We start from the raw sequence: 17543 nt of genomic DNA on the forward strand, positions 1-17543 counted from the left end.
GATTACATGAACGATTTCCCCTTGCTGAATGCAGAATGGTAGCAATAAGCTTTAGAACAGCCCTTCGGTTCTTTCAGATGTCTAAACCTTGCTGATACAATAATCGTAAGTGAAACAAAACAAAAAATCTTTTCACAAAATAAACAGTGCTACAGAGATCCGGGAACAAGCCACATGCACACGCATTTTAGTTGTGTTGCCCGACAGCCTTAGGTCGCTCTAAGAACCAAGCAGCATATTTTATCCAGATGTTCGTCATATAAATGGATGAACATGTAGTAGAAGGTAAAAAGCTATAAAGGGATAGGGTATGATGTCCACATATTATTATTGGCTTGCTTATTCCGTTCAAAAAGCGATGTGTACATGAATGTAGGTGGCGCTTCGACGGGCGGTCTCGGTGTTTCGAGGTCTCTTCATGCGACGCCTAAATTTCGATCTGTTCATGTCAAGTAGCATCTGAAAGACAACTGTAGAGGTGTGTAAAGATATTTTGGCCCATTTGAAAAGGTTTCCACTCGTTTTTAGCCAATAATCTTATATATCTTCACATTTTCCAAGTCGGGACTACATACCCTATAAGAGCCTAATCTGCAGTACCGCTCCCGGCCGCCCAACAAAAGTGGTTAAGACGACCGTCAAATTGCCAAATTTCGGTCTTTTCTGGAATGGGGAAATCGTGAAAGGCTCGCAAAGGGGTTGAATTTATTAGATTTCTTTTACAATATTTTCGGAAATGTGACCATTTGAAGATAAGTATGATAACATTATGTAATGGTTTAAAAACCATTTGACAAGGAAAAATATGGAATGATATAGATATAGTAACACAAGTGGCCCGATGCGTACATTTCCAGTTTGAGTTTGAGTTTGAGTTTATTATGATCCACATTTAGCCTCCTCAGAGGCTATTCTTCCTGTGGTCATTGTCACATACATATTTACACATTACATACAGTTAAAAACATACAAAGTAATATACATAGCAGTTGTTACACAATTGCTCAGTCGATGTTTACAGTCCAATTTTGCAGTCCAATACTTGCTAATTGCTGTTCCATAACTGTGACATTCTGTACAGGAAACGTCTTTTCTGAGAGTTGGATTTTGGTTTTGGTAGTCGCTGATCGTGTTCATTGAGCGTGTTCGGTAGTTGTGAATCCAGTAAATTGTCACCTTCTGGATTTTTTGCCGCATCTACATTTGGATCCTAGTTTGTAAGACAGGAAGGCATTGAGCTAACGCAATGATTTTTGCACGTTTTTGTCCGTTTAATTTGTCGACTATCAACAGACCACTGAATTTTCGAAAATTCCTTTGAAAATCCTGCAAGGTACATGTACTTTGCGGTGCAATTTAGTCGACGCCGGGGTGCCACTGGATTGGCTGAATTCTGTTTGGTGGAGTCAAAATTATTCTATCATTTGGCATTTCCTTTGAACGACTATAACGTTAGATGATATATCTAAACCTTATACATACTAACATAGCCACATTACTTTTTACACTCAATGGGGACATCTAGCGGAAATTGTAATAAACACAGTTCTCGTACTAAGCCGTTTAACACGCGGCATGATATAACCTCAACTAGTAACTGGGAATTCTATAGGTTACGAATCTTCAATGAATAAATTTATTTTGCAAGATATTTCATATGCAATAAAAACAGTTGCACATACCATAAGCTGTCTGCCAAGATTTATACATTTCGGAGGTCCTCATTTGTGTGGGGTGTATGGATACACCGTACCGTACCGTGCTGTGTTGTTCGGTCCTCTGTGTCATATCCGTTGTGAACCCAAGCGAGGACGTTCTGAACACAAACATACATTTTACCGCTGCTTCCACGGTTGACCTGCGCATACTTGCTTGAAGGAACTACGACCGACTCTTCTGTAGTTGGTGAGCACTCCGTTTGTTACTCTATTCTACATGTGTAGACATTGCTGTGTTTTTGTGGCCTTGGTGACAGGGGCACCTGTTGTGAACTGATGCAGAAAATGGGTGCAAGATCAGCCGCAAGCACCCCTTTTCCCGGACCCCTTATGAGTCTCGTTGAGGGAAGAGTTTGGAAGAATGGACCTTAAAGAATATGTTAAATAGTTTAACATTCCTTTCTGTACGCTAAAAATCTTTATATGTGGCAAAAACTCCTGTGTAACCAGCAGTTTGACGTTGCTGTAGTTTCAGATCGCTTCTTTTATTGTTGCATATTGGCGACTGTAAACAGAGACGGCGCCTTGTGTAAATAAATAGAGTGAGTAATGACGTGAGTTCAGATGGTGCATACGCCATAATTACGTTTTAACTGCACGAATATTGTCCAGTGGAAACATGATTGACGGCGATGAATTGCTGAACTGGTTCCGTAGGGCTAGCTACCGTTACAATTCACTTCCGGGTTGTCACTTCCGGGTTCGCCTAGTTTGCCTGGAGGGGAAAATAGTTGACATCCAACGAAGAAAAGTACCTCACAATATTGATAGTCATTCACCGCATTTGAATATATTTTTGCCTTGCCGCCAGGCAAGGCTTTACGCCAGCTTTTTTCCATGGATCAATGGACGGACCTTTTAACCCAGCCCTTCCAAAGCCCCTTCCAAAGGCCCTTCTTTCCTTGCCGAGTTTCATGGCTTAGTTAGACAATAGTACATTCCAGGCGAGTATTAAAACGCTCTTCTAGACGCATGTTACTGTATGTGGTCCAGCGTAATAAATCTACGCTTTAACTCACCATGTTTATATAAATATATATCACAAATTGCATCAGAAGGAACTTAGTTTGTAATAAAAAATAATGCATATTCATTGTGGGTCAAAAAGTTTTACAAAACCTGTTTAATGTGCCAATAATTCATCTGACATAAATTATGATAATGAGGGGGGAGGGGGCGACATGTGGAACTCGGGATTTTTAAGCGTAGAATCTAGTCTATCTTACCAAAATAACATAAAATACGCGGCAAGACACAGCTTTTTTAAAAAGATTTCTTGTTTTAAATTCGAGATGCTGAAATTATGGAACTCTCAAAGAGAATTATTCTAGATCTAGATTAAAGATGGCAATTGAAACATGTACATGTACCACCAAAAATATTCCTTATTCCTTGTTTTAATACCACTCTGCAACTTTTCTTCCGCAGACCAGATTTCAATACCACCATGGCAGGAGTACAGCTGGTTCCTGAGTCCACAACATCCCCACAAACTACCCAATTGTCCTCACCTGCACCCTCGGACACATCTGTGGACAATGATGCAACCAGCAATGAGAAGTTCACCAACACATCTCACTGTACCAACATACTAGAAGGTCTACAGCGCCTTCGTACAGACAACTGTCTTGTAGACGTGATCCTTTGTGCAGGGGACCGTGAGTTCCCGTGCCACCGTGCCATTCTATCGTGTTGCAGTGGGTACTTCCAAGCTATGTTTACCAACGGACTCAAGGAAACTAAACAAACGAAGGTGATGATTAAAAACATGAATCCTACAATCCTAGAATCCATCCTGAGTTACATCTACACATCAGAATTGGTCATCAACAAGAACAATGTACAGCAGCTGCTGGAGGCTGCCAACCTGATGCAGCTGACACCCATAGTGGAGGCATGTGCCAAGTACCTTGGGAAGATGTTAGAAACGGGAAACTGTCTCGGGATCCATCGCTTTGCCTCGGCGCTGTGTTGCACGGAGCTTGCAGAAAAAGCGCAGGACTTTGTATTGGAGCACTTCCCAGAAGTCTGCCAATCAGAGGAGTTTATCCAGCTGGGACCAGGGGAGCTGGCGGGGTTCATGTCTGACAATAGGCTGAATGTGAGTAAAGAGGAGATGGTGTATGAGGCATTGTTACGGTGGGTGCAGTGTGATAAGAAGTCGCGTGGGGCACAGCTGAAAGACCTGCTTCCACACGTCAGGTTTCCACTGATGGACCCGGTGTCTGTCGTTCGAAACGTGCGCAGAAACGAGCTGGTGAATAAAACAGAAGGGTTCGATAGCCTGATGGAGGAGGCGTCCATCTACCACCTGTCTCCTGAGGAGGTCTCCTCCACGCGGACGGTTCCACGGGAAAGATCGGGCGTCACACAGATCCTGGTTGTTGGAGGAGGGGTCACGCATGTGGAAAATGAAGAGGACGTCTCAACCAACCACATAAATGGTTTTGACCCCACGGAGCAGATGTGGGACAATGATCTGTTGGACCTCGCCATCGATTTCCGTAACTCAGTGGAGTATGCAGCAGTCACGTTACACAACAACATCATCGTGTCGGGAGGTAGCTGGAAAGGTTCGGCAGTCTGGGAGCTCGACACAAAGCTTAGCACATGGCGTAAGCTGGCATCTTTGGCTCAGCGAAGAAGCAGACACAAAATGGCAGTTCTGAATGGAAAAGTGTTCGCTGTGGGTGGGTACGACAGCTCAAAGGATGATGGTTGCAAGTATTTAGATAGTGTTGAGGTCTATGAGCCTAATAGAAACGAGTGGACAGAAGGGAAATCTTTGCTCAATCCAGTATCTTCGTTTGCCATTGCAAGCTGTGATGGGAAACTCTATGTCATAGGTGGGAAGGGGCAAACTGGCGTGTGTAGTCCCCAAGTCCAGTGCTATGTCTCCAACAAGGACCTCTGGGAAACTAGGGCACCGATGCCCAGAAAGGGAGAGTGCATCAACGCTGCTCTCCTGAACTCTCTCATCTATGTCGTAGGCGGCAAGCTGCCGGCCATCTTATGCTACGACCCAAAGGCCGACACATGGATGTCGCTAGCTGAAAGGCTCACCCTGTGGGAGTTCTGCGGTATTGCAGCGTGTAACGGGAAGTTGTACATTACCGGAGGGTCGGACCGGGAGCAGCGGTCAACAGAGGAGGCTGACCAGAGCCTGGACACTGTGCAGTGTTATGACCCGGCCACAAACACGCTGACCTTCTCCCTACCACTCCCTGAAGCTGTCAACTGCCACTTCTCAGTAACAATACTGAAATACAAGAAAACGTAAAGCTGCTTCCTACATACACAAAAATAGTTGCTATATGCTGCAGGAGAGTACTAGTAGAAATCAGGAATTCTAATTATATGATGAAATGGACTCATAAATCCCTGCACTGTCCATTAGGTTTTAGATTTTTTGATATAATGTAGCCGGGATAGATTCATCTTTCAGGCTTTTTTAAGTCTTATAAATATTCTATGTGATGATTGCTGGGGACATGGGCTGCTATGTTAAATAACAATTTTAGTCCTCCAAATAGTTAAGTAGAGTTATAGAAAACAAGGCTTTCAGGCAAATGTTAAGTGCAGTAAGGCCACACCAATCTTATTGTTTCTCGGATAAAAAATTGGGTTGGTCGGTCGAAAAAACTTTTGCAAGAAGCCTGGGTAGGAGTGATCGAGGGGCTTACTCAAGTTACACAACAGAAATAACAACATTTCAATGTTTAGGGGGCCCTGGTAGCAAAGTTCAAAGTTTGAAGAATGATAAATGTACCGTCCAAAATAGGCACGTACAGCTACTGGAATTTGAGGCCCATAGTTAATTTGAGAAAGGAGAGGCAGTGAAATTTTGTCAACACGAGGTGTGGTCATCAATTTTAAAAGTTTTAGTTTTTTTTCAAATCGGAAATAATAGGGTTGGGAAATCCGAGATACAATAAATAAAATTGGTGTGGCCTAATAATGATGAGATGGGCCTCAGTCTGTCTTCCAAAGCAGAACTAATGTAAACAGGGGCATGTCTCAAAAACTTGAATAGTTGACCTGGAATTTAATACCTTATTTTTACTGAATATTCCATGGGTGTATTTTGCTTATGTCTAGACATTGGTTTGAATTTCAGCTAACACACTGCTTTGTTGCATTTCTCCACATTTTGCTGAATATTATCTTGACTTGAATGTTTGTAGTTTCCTTGACTTGAATGTTTTTGTCCTTTGCACTTCTTATGCTGTAACTTCATTAGTGTCTGAGGGAATTATATATTATTAAACTAATATTTAAAACATTGCAATGAAGAGATGATAGTGCAAGATATATGTAGAGGTGATTTTCAAAATGTTTCTCTACAACAGAAAGTCAATGATCTTCATGCACAACTGTATTGTGTTTTTCACAGAAACAGATACCATACTGTAATATACAATCTCATTTTTCCCATCTTCCAACATTACTGAATTCAGCAAAATGAAGCCATGACCGATACAGCAGGTGCAGTGTAGTTGAAGGTGTGCAATGGTTGGACTTAATACTATAGAAAATGTGTAATTTTTCAGTGTGAAGTGCTGTTTTATGTTTTGGCTTCATTGCAATAAAACATTCTGACACATTATATAACATCAATATGTAGTACTGTGTGTTATCAGTTTTATACCCCTACATTTGTCCAATGTTCACTATGTCATGACTGACATAGATAAAGAACTAACCATTTTGTTTCCAATGGATATCAAATAACAATGTTATAGCACTGCCAGACAACTGCATGGTAAGTTTCCATAATGCTTGTACCTTAATTCAACAATATAGACCAAATAAATGTACAGTCACACAATGTAATACATACATGTATATGGCTTTCCTTTTCCTTTGAATGCCATCATTGCATGACATTTATAGAGTTTGAACATTTTACAGTCTGGAACTTAAACAAAGATAGGCTTGGTGGAAAACAACAACATAAGAAAGACCGGTATCGAGAAACGAGGCAGAACACCCAGGAGAAATAAAAGCTGCCAGTAGAAGGTGGTAAAATGGATTGACCAGGGCTCTAGCCAGCTCGACATTTTTTTCCGTCAGCCAATTCCCATTGTCGCGAAAACACTATTCCAGGAGTTAGAGAGACTGAACTGAGACCTTGAAAAATGGGTTTTAATGAGATTATCGTATGCAAAAGGGCACCGACACACATTGTCAACAATCATAACAATAGCAAAACAAACAGTGTGTGGCTTTTACAAGCTTTTATCAGATTTTTGTCCGTCAAAGTTGACTGATTAGTTTTAAAATTTTTCCGTCACACGCAGCAAATTTCCATCAATTGACAGAAAAACGGACGCTGGCTAGAGCCCTGGGATTGACTGACCTTTTTAGTGCTCAATCATTAGAATATTCAGAATTCAATACAAAGAAATAATTATCAGTTTGTATAGTATAAAGTATACACAATGACATCATGAAGATCAGTACTGAAGTGCCAGAAAACAACAAACTTTCTAGGTGTCTGAAATTCCAAATATCTCAGCAAATATTGTAGTAAATTCTCTAAGACACATCAACTAGCGGATATCATTCATGAACATTGGTTCTTTGCTACAATACAATGAATTCATTACTTGCACATTTTCTGAAATTCCAAAGAACATCCTAGCAATTTGTCTAAGACACATTAACCGAGAGTTGAGGGTAACTGAGCTTTTTATGTTTATTGAGTTAATGTTTATGAAGATCCCCAGCTTATTCAAACTGCTGTGTATCCTCTCTAATGCTCAACTGGATACAAATCTCACTCTACATTTTTGTATACAGTCTGTAACCATTTTAACATTTTGTTCCCAAAATAACAAACTGATAAACTGGGTAAACGCTTTTCTACAAAAAAGGGAGCGGAATAAACCCAGCTGTGAGAATTGCCTTGGACAAACGGTTAGAAGAGTCTTAGAGTGTGCCAAAAATGCAAAAATACTGCTTCAATTGTAGCAATTGAAAAACATCTATACATGTATATGAAATGTTGGCTCCTGTTTACAATTTTGTATTTGAATAATTAAATGTTATATATTGCTTGGATACTCCAGCAGGAAGAGGACAGTTTTACCAGTGTCCACCAAGCAATGGCCTCAGGGGACCATGGATAAGCAATGTCAACATGCAACTATTTCTTACAATATATTTGCTGTTTTAGTATGATGGAAAACATATTCATGACATACTGTCAAGGTTTGCACACTTGTTAATCCTGTAAGCTTTGTATCAAAACAAAAGGTCTGGGTCTTTAAAAGGATTATATGGATGTAACAGTCCTTTTGATGACAAAATGGTTTCAATATTTTGTCAATGGCAAAAAAACAGTTAATTTACCAAGAATAACGCTACACATACAGATATGGTGCTTTTCAATACTTCTGATCAAGTCTGTTGCTGATAACTTAATCAATGTCTGACTTTACTTCACATTTTATTTAACATGTAACACAAGGAGTAGAAAACATTGCTGTAGTCACTCTGCCTAAAGTACTGCTCCATTTTACATGGGTAACAACTGTCTGTTTTGTTATAACGTGGGACCAGGTTGCCGTGCGGAAGAAAAGCCGAGTCCAACTCCCTTCTGGGTGTGAGTCGTGCCCCGTGCAAACTCGTACTGCGCCTCCAGAGAGCGGAACAGTTTCTCCTGCTCCTGTTGGATGTCTGGTCCCTCTGCCGGGCCCTGAAAACAGATCAACAATATCTAACTCAAAGTCCACTGACAACTACAGACAACTACAACATTCATGTTGGCCACTTCTGTGATCTAACAAATATGGCTAAAACAGAAGTATTGGGGATGATTGGGAAAGGTAAAAAAGACAGCCTAGACTGCAACAAAACAGAGGTGGCAAATGTGACTGTACTCAGAGATCAAGAGTTAAAGGAACAGATTTTGATATGTAACAGCAAAGCAAGTTGAGGGCTTGACCATGCCTTAGATAAATATAAAGCTCTTTGACAGCTTTCTTTCTTTCTTTCTTTATTCATTAAAATCAACCTTACAGAGATTAATTACAACTGTGACTTGTGAAAGTAATTAACATGGCCTTACATGACTTGCCCCACTGCCTGATGCCTCTCCATGGATTCCCATCAGTCGGCGGAACTTCGCCTGCGTGGCCTCGTCGTGGAACTTGGTTTTGTCCCAGACAGTACCCGCAGGAGCATCACCCTAAGATATAGGCAGAACTCAAATGACTAAAACAGTTGACATTGAACAAGTGTTGGTACATGCTAATGAATGACAAAGTGAGTTAAATATTGTTATTCATTTAAGCTCGTGAAGAAAAGAAAAATATTGCTAGGTACAACATAATCAGAGAAAAACATCACAGAATCCATTCAAATGGATCCAAACTACTAGTACTATGCAACAAAAGAGAAAGTTGTAAAGACCCGATGAGCTATATTGTTGGAATACAACTACAAGATACTTTATCATAGCAATAGCAATAGCAGCTATCAGGTGATAAAATCTAAAGTAATCCAGCATTATTTCACAAGGTCTGTAGACTTACCTCTTTCTTCTCCTTCTTGCCAGCCCAGAGCAGTTTTCTTTTCTGCATCTGTTCTGCATACTTCATGGGGTTCACTGCAGTTGGGTTGTAGTAACTTGGTACCTGAGAACACACATACAACAGGCAGTCATGAACTGTTACATTTAGTAAACTACTAGTATGCAAACCTTCTTAGTTGAAATTTTGTGTGTTGAAAAAAAAGATTCCAGCATTAGGACCATGGGACTAAAGACTTTGAGAGACTTTGAGATTGAATACAGACTAAAGACTGGTGAAGCACAGTCTTCTGTAGTATGAAGATTTCACCTGTATGCCTGTCTCAGCAGCGACCTTCATCTGCATGGCCCTGGCAGCTGCACACACGGCCTCCTGCGGCGTCACCTGCTGTCCCGCCAGAAGGGGGTTCACTCCAGCGATGGAGGGGGGTGCACCTGCAGCAGCTGAAACACATACAGGTGCACATCTTTTTGGAATGCAGGAATGCAAGACAAAAATGTCATAAGACTCAATGACAAAGCATGAGAAGGATTTCTCACAATATCTTGACATGTGTAAAGTATCAACACTGTCCAACCTTCACCACTCTCCAGTTTAGCCTCCATTTCAGCCTTTTCTCGTTCCGCCTTTTCCTGCTGTTTTTTCTTGGCTCGCTCCAGCCTTCTGCGCAGAGCGTCCTGTGCGTCCAGGGCAGGGTCACCGGTTGGACTGGCGCTGCCAGAGGAGGAACGGGACCGGTCCCGATGACCCGGGCTGCGACGGCGCCCACGTCCCCGCCCGCGACCACGCATGCCCCTGTGGGGACTGAACACAAACATTGTGTAAACATGTATGTAAGGAACCTGTAATAAAATAAAAGCTTCTGAAAAGCAACTTTTAATGTAAGACACATTTCTATAGGCAAAAATATTTGCTAAGGGAAGAGTAAATCAAGATGACAAGCTAAAGCCATTAAATCCTACTAGATGCATTCTTTGTAATGCTTTCTAGATGCAGTCTTCTACACTAAGTAATAACATGAGTCACATCAAGAAAATCATAGTCTGTGTGACAAAAAGTCTGCTATCCTGGGCTGTAACTGGCCCCTTCTCGCTAGGAGGTCAGCTGATGTCAGGCGGCCTGCTATAAGCAAGATCTAATCAGGCTAAGAAAATTACATATAACAAGATATAGAACCAACCTTCTCCGGCGAGGGGGTGACCTCCGATGATCTCTCCTGGGTATGGGTGACCTCGAATGACGCCTCCTTGGAGATCTTGACCTCTTGCATACAAATGGTGAGCGCGACCGTGACCTTCTACGAGGAGATCTTGATAGCTTGTTTGGTGATCTTGAGTGCCTTCTGGGTGATCTTGACCTTGATTTTGAGCCCCTGTGATGAGGTGACTTGGATCTAGCTGGGCTGAGCGACCTGGATCTTGATTTTAAATGCTTCTTTGACCCTGATTTTGATCTGTGAGGAGAGGGTGATCTTGATGATGAATGCCTCCTGTCTGGAGATGGTGACTTGGAACGCCTCCGTGCCTCTCTACAAATCAGAGAAACACAGGAATATTATTGGATGTTTTATAAGATTTTCAGGAATTTTCGAGAACAATCAATATCAAGATCACAAGATCAATCCAATTTTTAACTGACAGGAACCTGGATGGAACTAAATGTAGAAAATATTTTCATTGACAAAAGCATATTTGATACAAGGAATCTTACTGATCCCATAGCTCAATCCACTTATACACTTCAACCAAAATATATGACTGCAAAATTTAACTCGCAAAATTGCTGCCATCATCTTAAAGAAGCAGCCACTCTCTTACTGACTAAACTTATCATTTGATATAAAACTGGTTTATTGTTTTATATATTACATACAAAGGAGACTTGATCATACCTGGGAGGTGACCTTGAATGTGATCTCCGTCGTCTCCTGTTTGGTGACCTGCGCAAGTCCCTCCTGTCCTTGGGTCTGCCTTTCTCCCAGTCTCGAGACGACCTCCGAACTGGACTGTCCCGTGAACCACGTGCCCCGTCGCGAGAACGCCGTCTCCTGTCCGGAGATTTCAGTCTGTGCCTCCCCTCTGGAGACCCCTTACTCCTGTGTGCCTTCTTCTTTGGCGACCTAGACCTCTTACGCTTTGGAGAAGGGCTTCTTGATGATCTTGAACCTTTATAACCCTTCCTGGGCGAGACAGACCTTCTGGGTGATGGTGACTGTGATGTCCTTGACCGTCTTGGTGACCTTGAAACTTTTGGTAAACTCCTTGGTGATCTAGACCTTTTAGGAGACCTTGACATCTTGGATTTACTGGGAGACTTGGAGTATCTGGGGCTGTTCTTATTGTGAGACTTCTCTCGTTGATCCACAGGTGAATGAGACTTCCGTGGACTCACACTTGCTGACCGCGACGATTCCCGTTGTCTTCTCGGGGATGGGCTACGATCAGATGCCGGGGATGCACCAGAGAGACGTCTGTCTGTTACAGACTTGTCCTGTTTTGGGAAGAAGTGGCGTCTTACAAGGGATAATGCAACAAAACAAAATTAGTATCAAGAAGTGGCAAAGTTGTCCACCTGGAAGAGAAACAGACTAGAACCAAAGTTAAAGACTCATTTCTTTGCTTGTTGTGTGAGTTTTTTTATTATTTTTGCCATTGAACTCATTCCTCATACAGGTAGTCCAAGCTTTGCACCAGAAATCGTAGGGTTTTGTAAGATACTAAACAATACAAACCCTGATACTTTTGCTAAAAAGCGTTTCTTTAGTATAGAGGATGTAGGAATGCTGATGCCTAAAATTGTGTTTTGTTAAGTTCAAATCCTTTGTACTCTATCTACATACTACATAGCCAAAGACCATATTATTGTGTTCTTGTTTTTGTTTTGTTTTCATTTCAAAGGCAGGCAAGGATAAGCATGATCACAGTGAGGAGTACCAAACCAATAACCGTCTCAGTCCTTCTTGTTACAAACCTAATGAAAGATAGACCTATGACTTACATATCACAAAAGTACACAATACGATAAAGAATAAATACTTTTGCATACAAAAGAAGACTCACTCTGAGATGAGTACCAAGCAGCTATTTACCTGTAGCGGCCACTGGTCTAACAAGAAGGGCCGGATGCTTTTGTCCCGGCCAGCTTCACTCGGAGTACTGGGCTCGCCGAGGCATGGTTTAAGCTGGTGCATAGTTCAGCAATTATAGAGGTGTTATTATGTGTTTTTATATCTCTTCCACTGTACTATGACAGTAGGCTATGCTTCAGTGCTCCTTCCAAGTGTGTACTTACATCATCTGAGATGCTAACTGCTAGCTGTTGTACTTATATGCTACACTCACCTCCAGAACTTGTCTATTAATAAAGCAACATACAAAAAATCTTTGGAAATACAAACATTTTAGGAGAGATTCAAGAGAATAATTGCACCAAAGTTGACCTGTAACCTCTATCCACATGTGGAAAATAAACATCATCTTTGCAACTTTTACCCAAGATTACTACATAAAAAATAGCTGTTGTGTTATGCCAAAGGGCAGTTTTAGCTGCTATTAATTTCCATACAGACACAGATTTAGATTTCAAGGCTTGTATCATGTAGACAGAGGTCCAGTCAATCCTGGAACAATTCTGAGACATGTGAAAAGAACATCTGAGAGAACATCTGTGTACTACGAGTTTTTCATGCATATGAAACTAGACACCACATAATATCACAATCCAAAGTTAGAAAACTAGTTGTTCTCCACTGCAAAGGAAGATATCCTGTGGGCAAAAACGTTGTTAATTTTCCTGGACTAGTTCTTGTTAACACAAACATACAAAACTACAATCTCTACTATCAGTATAATAAACAAAGCATGCATATCCACAGGCTGTGACAGAAATATTACATGTATGCAACAAACCAGAATAGATCACTGTTGGAATTTGGGTCAAACTTGACTGACAAGTCTAACGATATCCCAGATATCAATACGTACAATGAATTACATACAGAACTTGAAACTAAGCATTTGCTGTGACTTTACAGTTTACAGTCATTGTTATAATCCCCAAATCAATTTTTCATGGTACTGTATGTGCAACCCTGCATTACTTAAGCATAAAATGATAAAATCAATACAATAGCATGCTTGGCTGTTAGTTACAACTTACAAGCCTCTGAATGTAAAAGAGACAACTTTACCTCTGGGCCTTGCTGTAGGTCAGACATCTCAGCCTCCAGACCACTAGAACTAGCAGCTGCCTTCTGGCCTTCTCTGGTATACTGGGGCAGATTTTCTCGTGGCTGCAGAGTCACAACAGGGACCTATAAACAATATCACTGAATTTTAAAATACAACTTCAAGGATGTGTTCTAAATACAAAATTCTTTTATAGTTAATGGCTTGCATGTGCAATGCCCCTGTTAAAGAGTAGCTATAAGACAAAGAATTTAAGTAAACTGGTCTAAAATACAAGCACAAATATATTCTATAAGTTATAGACTATAACTACAACATGTATAAATAGAGTAAGTTACTTCCTAACCTTCATAAAGAGTTCTGTCTTATCCCCCAAAATAAGTAAAATCTTGCAAACAAAATTGTAAGTTGAATGTGTAATGTAAAAGGGATTTGAATTTTTCATCAGTACAGTAGCATCTATATTGCCCTTGGCTTGACACCAAGTGCATAGGCTATGCTATGCAGCATAGCAATATTAAATCATTGGAAGACTTCTAATTGAACCACCGTAACCCCAAGGTGACAATGTGCTGTGGAAGCAATTTCCATCTCAGACATAATTTGATGAAACCGTACCAGCCAATAAATCATGCTGAACATTGCTGCTACTGCAGGACCTCATCACGTACTCGGGAGGCACATTTGCATGTAATTGAACATTGTATGTATGTTCCAAATGAACGGCCATGAAAGTGGAACCCTGCATACTAATGACAGGGAAGATATGCTCTACTAGATTTAGTAGGTATTGTTACAGTAGTGCTGTTCCATATCCCAAGAGAAAGATAAATATTATTTTTCATGATGACCCCTCATGGAATGCGGTGAAGAAGTTGTTCGCTGTGTTTTAAGTTTACGATCAAATTGGATGTAGTAACACAATCAATGAATGCCAGACTTAGCACATGACTCCCTAAACACAAGACCACAATTTAACGTCCTATCCAGACATTATCCGGACAATAAAAGGCGGACATACATAGCGTTACAGCTTCTAAATATTACTTTACATGCTAACAAAGCCTTGTAACTCTAATTTTAACCTCTTTTTTTTCTCGGCAAGTATTTAGCAAAGTAATACTTTGAAACTAGAAGTAAGATAACGTTATATCATATGTGATATGTGTATAAAACTGTATAAACCAAGGGCGATGTCAATTAGACGGTCGCCCTACATTGGGGCGGCTTGGTAGTAAATAGCTGGGGGGAATTGGACTTCGGGCGACTTGACCTGTAACCTTTAAACTAAAATACAGGAGCCCAATTTTCGACCAAGTTGAAATGAAAATTATGCACCCCTACACACTCTATTCAAGTTTAACTATCCACGTCCTAATATCTTGATTTGTCTGCCTGTGTTAGCAAGGTTGAGTCTCTTTGTAAGAAAATATTAATGAAATCATATACGTAACGTTAAGCATATTCATGTAACATCACAAACATGTATATGGGGGTAGACCGCCATATTTGGCAAGATATGTTTTCATGTTGTTCTCAGTCGGGCGCCCTCGAGGGCTACAAAACATTCAGGGTTTTAGCTCAAAATGTCGCCATAATTGCGTTTATCTGCCACACATTCTGTCAGAAAGTGTAATATACAGTCTACGCTGTACATCTTACCTGCTTTTGTGACGGGAAAGGGCGAGGTTTCTCCGTGAAAGCTGAATCATTGGACTCGCTGCCTTCACTATCATACCCAGCCAAGGCGTCCATCTGGGTGTCAGGGGACAGTACGTTTGATCATCAGGAATCATCTGTGTTACCAAGGAGCGTTGGTCTCTCGAGTCAACTTTTCATATCGTCAAAACATCCACATTTTGAAATATTTCAATGTTTATCGTAAAATTTTTTGTGGTGTGTCTTGAACTCCTACTAATATCCATTTGTAACCAATCCCGAATTATCCGTGTATCTGTGAGGGACCCCCCTGAGTAATATTGCTTTGTCCCTCAAGTAAAGAGGAATCTCGTCTATTCTCGCGATAGCTAATCTCTATACGAGAGTTGTGTCCAAAATGGCTGCGCCCTTGGTTGGAAAAACGTTTTTCAGGAATTTCTTCATTTTATCGAGAAATTCTCTTCACTTACAAAAGGTACTACTTTTTCCCAAGTGTCTTTTGCTCTATACATCACGCACAGTCGGTTTAGGTCTCATTTTTTACCGTATATCTTCATGACAATGTTGGCTTTTAAGTAGTGTGCGTGCATACGTCTTTGGTGGGGAGGGGGCCGGGGGTAGGCTGTGTATAATTTTCTAGGTACACCTTCCCGTCCTGAGATGTTGATAACGTTAACAGTAGCAAGGACCCCCTTGGTAGAAGTTATTATTTTGAGACGAGCTCCACCTGTTTGAGGAGATGTCGTGGGCAGTATGTATTGTCGTTAAGTCTTGTGCAAAATTATGCATAATAAATTTGATAGCCATATAAAAGTCTTCTGCAAGTTTCTGACACAATGTGAATACAACATGTTGCACTAGTGAGGTTTCAAGTGCCACCAAACTGACCATACCAAATGGTCAACCATTTGGCATAGTGGTTAGCGGCATTTGTGAGCTGGGTTCGATTCCTGTCAGCCAGGAGACTATTTCTACTCGGCTCTTCCAGTTGTTTCATTGTAATGACGTTTGAATTTATGTTATGATTTGTGTTTTTGACTCATAAATTAATGTTTTTTTCTCTAATGTGATTCCCCATGGAACAGGCAGCAGTGTGTGCCAGTAGCCGGGCCTACAGTGAAGGAGGAGGACTCCTGTCCAGTCTGTTTGGAGGGTCAGGTGATAAGGACCTAGCAGCAGCTGAACAGGAGGTTCAGGACATTCTGACACAGAGGTGTGTTAATCAATCATCAATGAGTCAGATGCCAACTTAATCTGACCAATGTCTGTTACTGAAATGACAGCAGATCAAGGATGTTATATAACAAGCTGTTTTGTACTTAATTATGCATTTCTTGTCTCCAGACCCACAAGAAAGTCTAGAGCATACCAGCCACCACCAGACCTACAGGATAGATTGGAAGGTATGGCAGCAGAAGTCAGAGGAGGACCAACAGAGAACTGGAGAAATGTCAGTGTGGAGAACATCAGGACTAAATTCCAGGTATGGAAGTCAGCATTCTCCAGTGGTTTCAAAAACTGTTGTGTTTTTATCTATGGTATGCCTATTTGTTTATGACTGTCCTTAACAGTTGGTATTATTTTTACTGTGACACTGATTTAGTATGTTTTGACGTTTGACACTGATGAGGGGGATATAATAACCTTAGTCACATTTAGGACTGCATCTTTCCCATTATAGTGACACCTAGCAAAACCTGTCAGTATTGCACTGAGGAAAGTAGCAGGGCTACTGAAATGTTTGCAAGCAATTGCTATTGTTTGTGCCAAGAACCTTAATACCCAGTCCTGTCTGTCTTACTTGTGTATGACTTTGTTTCACAGGTTTTATCAAGATGCTACAAGGAGTTCGGCCATGAAGTTCCTAGTACTGAGCTGGCAAACATGAAAACCTTTCAAGATGTACTAGAGTTCTACAAAACAGCAGTAGTAGACAGTGATGTTTACAATCAGCTGATTGAAAAAGATCTTCCACCAAATGTCAACATCCAATGGGATGCCTATGATCATCTGGTAAAGAAGGATTCATAGGTGTAAGTTTCTTGCAAAAAAAGAGAACTATTTGAACTGGTAAAATTGTCTTTTCTGAATGTTTTTCTGTAACCCAACTAGATCAATAGAAGATGATCGGGATATATACATACTAAAGATCACTGTGTGATTCGTGTGAATAAAAAAATTCCTGAAGACGTTAGCTATTAAACCTATTCTGCATTCAAGTCATTCAAATAGTATTTTGTAACCTCTGTATGCTATACTGTCCAATTCTATATCAAATAAACAACTTGAAAGGAGTCTTTCTTGAAACTTCATTTTTTATAAGTTGTTAAGTCAAAAAAAGACACAGACTACCTGGTCCCAGCTCGATTCTACTCTCGCAGATATCATTTTTTTTTTTTTTTTTTTTTTTTTCTTCTTTTTTTTCTTTTTTTTTTTTTCTTTGT

General features: G+C 40.7%; 3 protein-coding genes across 8 annotated transcripts; 2 read left to right on the forward strand and 1 right to left on the reverse strand.

Annotated features, from left to right (window-relative positions):
- Positions 1 to 1759: 1759 nt before the first annotated feature.
- LOC118426248 (kelch-like protein 24) lies at positions 1760 to 5040 on the forward strand. 2 transcript variants are annotated; one of them, XM_035835520.1, is made up of 2 exons: positions 1760 to 1905; positions 3147 to 5040. In XM_035835520.1, the coding sequence occupies exon 2, from the start codon at positions 3166 to 3168 to the stop codon at positions 4996 to 4998; it is 1833 nt and encodes a 610-aa protein (XP_035691413.1). In that variant the 5' UTR covers positions 1760 to 1905; positions 3147 to 3165; the 3' UTR covers positions 4999 to 5040. The 2 variants fall into 2 exon arrangements, with proteins under 2 accessions (XP_035691413.1, XP_035691414.1); XM_035835521.1 differs by having other exon boundaries at positions 1773 to 1905; positions 3152 to 5040.
- Positions 5041 to 8101: 3061 nt separating this feature from the next.
- On the reverse strand, positions 8102 to 15345 carry LOC118425783 (arginine/serine-rich coiled-coil protein 2-like). 5 transcript variants are annotated; one of them, XM_035834864.1, is made up of 10 exons: positions 15103 to 15345; positions 13443 to 13544; positions 12342 to 12434; positions 11145 to 11743; positions 10434 to 10781; positions 9831 to 10057; positions 9563 to 9696; positions 9257 to 9358; positions 8791 to 8910; positions 8102 to 8418 (listed from the first exon to the last, which is right to left on the reverse strand). In XM_035834864.1, the coding sequence occupies exons 1-10, from the start codon at positions 15193 to 15195 to the stop codon at positions 8266 to 8268; spliced, it is 1971 nt and encodes a 656-aa protein (XP_035690757.1). In that variant the 5' UTR covers positions 15196 to 15345; the 3' UTR covers positions 8102 to 8265. The 5 variants fall into 5 exon arrangements, with proteins under 5 accessions (XP_035690757.1, XP_035690756.1, XP_035690760.1 ...); XM_035834863.1 differs by having other exon boundaries at positions 13443 to 13565; XM_035834867.1 differs by lacking the exon at positions 12342 to 12434.
- Positions 15346 to 15392: 47 nt separating this feature from the next.
- On the forward strand, positions 15393 to 17395 carry LOC118425784 (39S ribosomal protein L50, mitochondrial-like). The gene is made up of 4 exons (XM_035834869.1): positions 15393 to 15574; positions 16185 to 16312; positions 16444 to 16582; positions 16924 to 17395. The coding sequence occupies exons 1-4, from the start codon at positions 15497 to 15499 to the stop codon at positions 17128 to 17130; spliced, it is 552 nt and encodes a 183-aa protein (XP_035690762.1). The 5' UTR covers positions 15393 to 15496; the 3' UTR covers positions 17131 to 17395.
- The last annotated feature ends 148 nt before the right edge of the window (positions 17396 to 17543 follow it).

Source organism: Branchiostoma floridae, chromosome 11 (genome assembly GCF_000003815.2).
Source record: "Branchiostoma floridae strain S238N-H82 chromosome 11, Bfl_VNyyK, whole genome shotgun sequence".
In the NCBI taxonomy this organism is placed as follows: domain Eukaryota; kingdom Metazoa; phylum Chordata; class Leptocardii; order Amphioxiformes; family Branchiostomatidae; genus Branchiostoma; species Branchiostoma floridae.

Excerpts from the sequence above, each read along its gene's own strand:
- LOC118426248 (XM_035835520.1), top strand. The coding sequence starts at position 3,166 with ATGGCAGGAGTACAGCTGGTTCCTGAGTCCACAACATCCCCACAAACT.
- LOC118425783 (XM_035834863.1), bottom strand. The coding sequence starts at position 15,195 with ATGGACGCCTTGGCTGGGTATGATAGTGAAGGCAGCGAGTCCAATGAT. Across the intron at positions 10,782-11,144 it reads CATTCAAGGTCACCTCCCAG|AGAGGCACGGAGGCGTTCCA; the intron begins GTATGATCAAGT and ends TCTGATTTGTAG. Across the intron at positions 8,911-9,256 it reads GCAAGAAGGAGAAGAAAGAG|GGTGATGCTCCTGCGGGTAC; the intron begins GTAAGTCTACAG and ends CCTATATCTTAG.
- LOC118425784 (XM_035834869.1), top strand. The coding sequence starts at position 15,497 with ATGGCTGCGCCCTTGGTTGGAAAAACGTTTTTCAGGAATTTCTTCATT. Across the intron at positions 15,575-16,184 it reads ATTCTCTTCACTTACAAAAG|GCAGCAGTGTGTGCCAGTAG; the intron begins GTACTACTTTTT and ends CCCATGGAACAG. Across the intron at positions 16,583-16,923 it reads ACATCAGGACTAAATTCCAG|GTTTTATCAAGATGCTACAA; the intron begins GTATGGAAGTCA and ends TTTGTTTCACAG.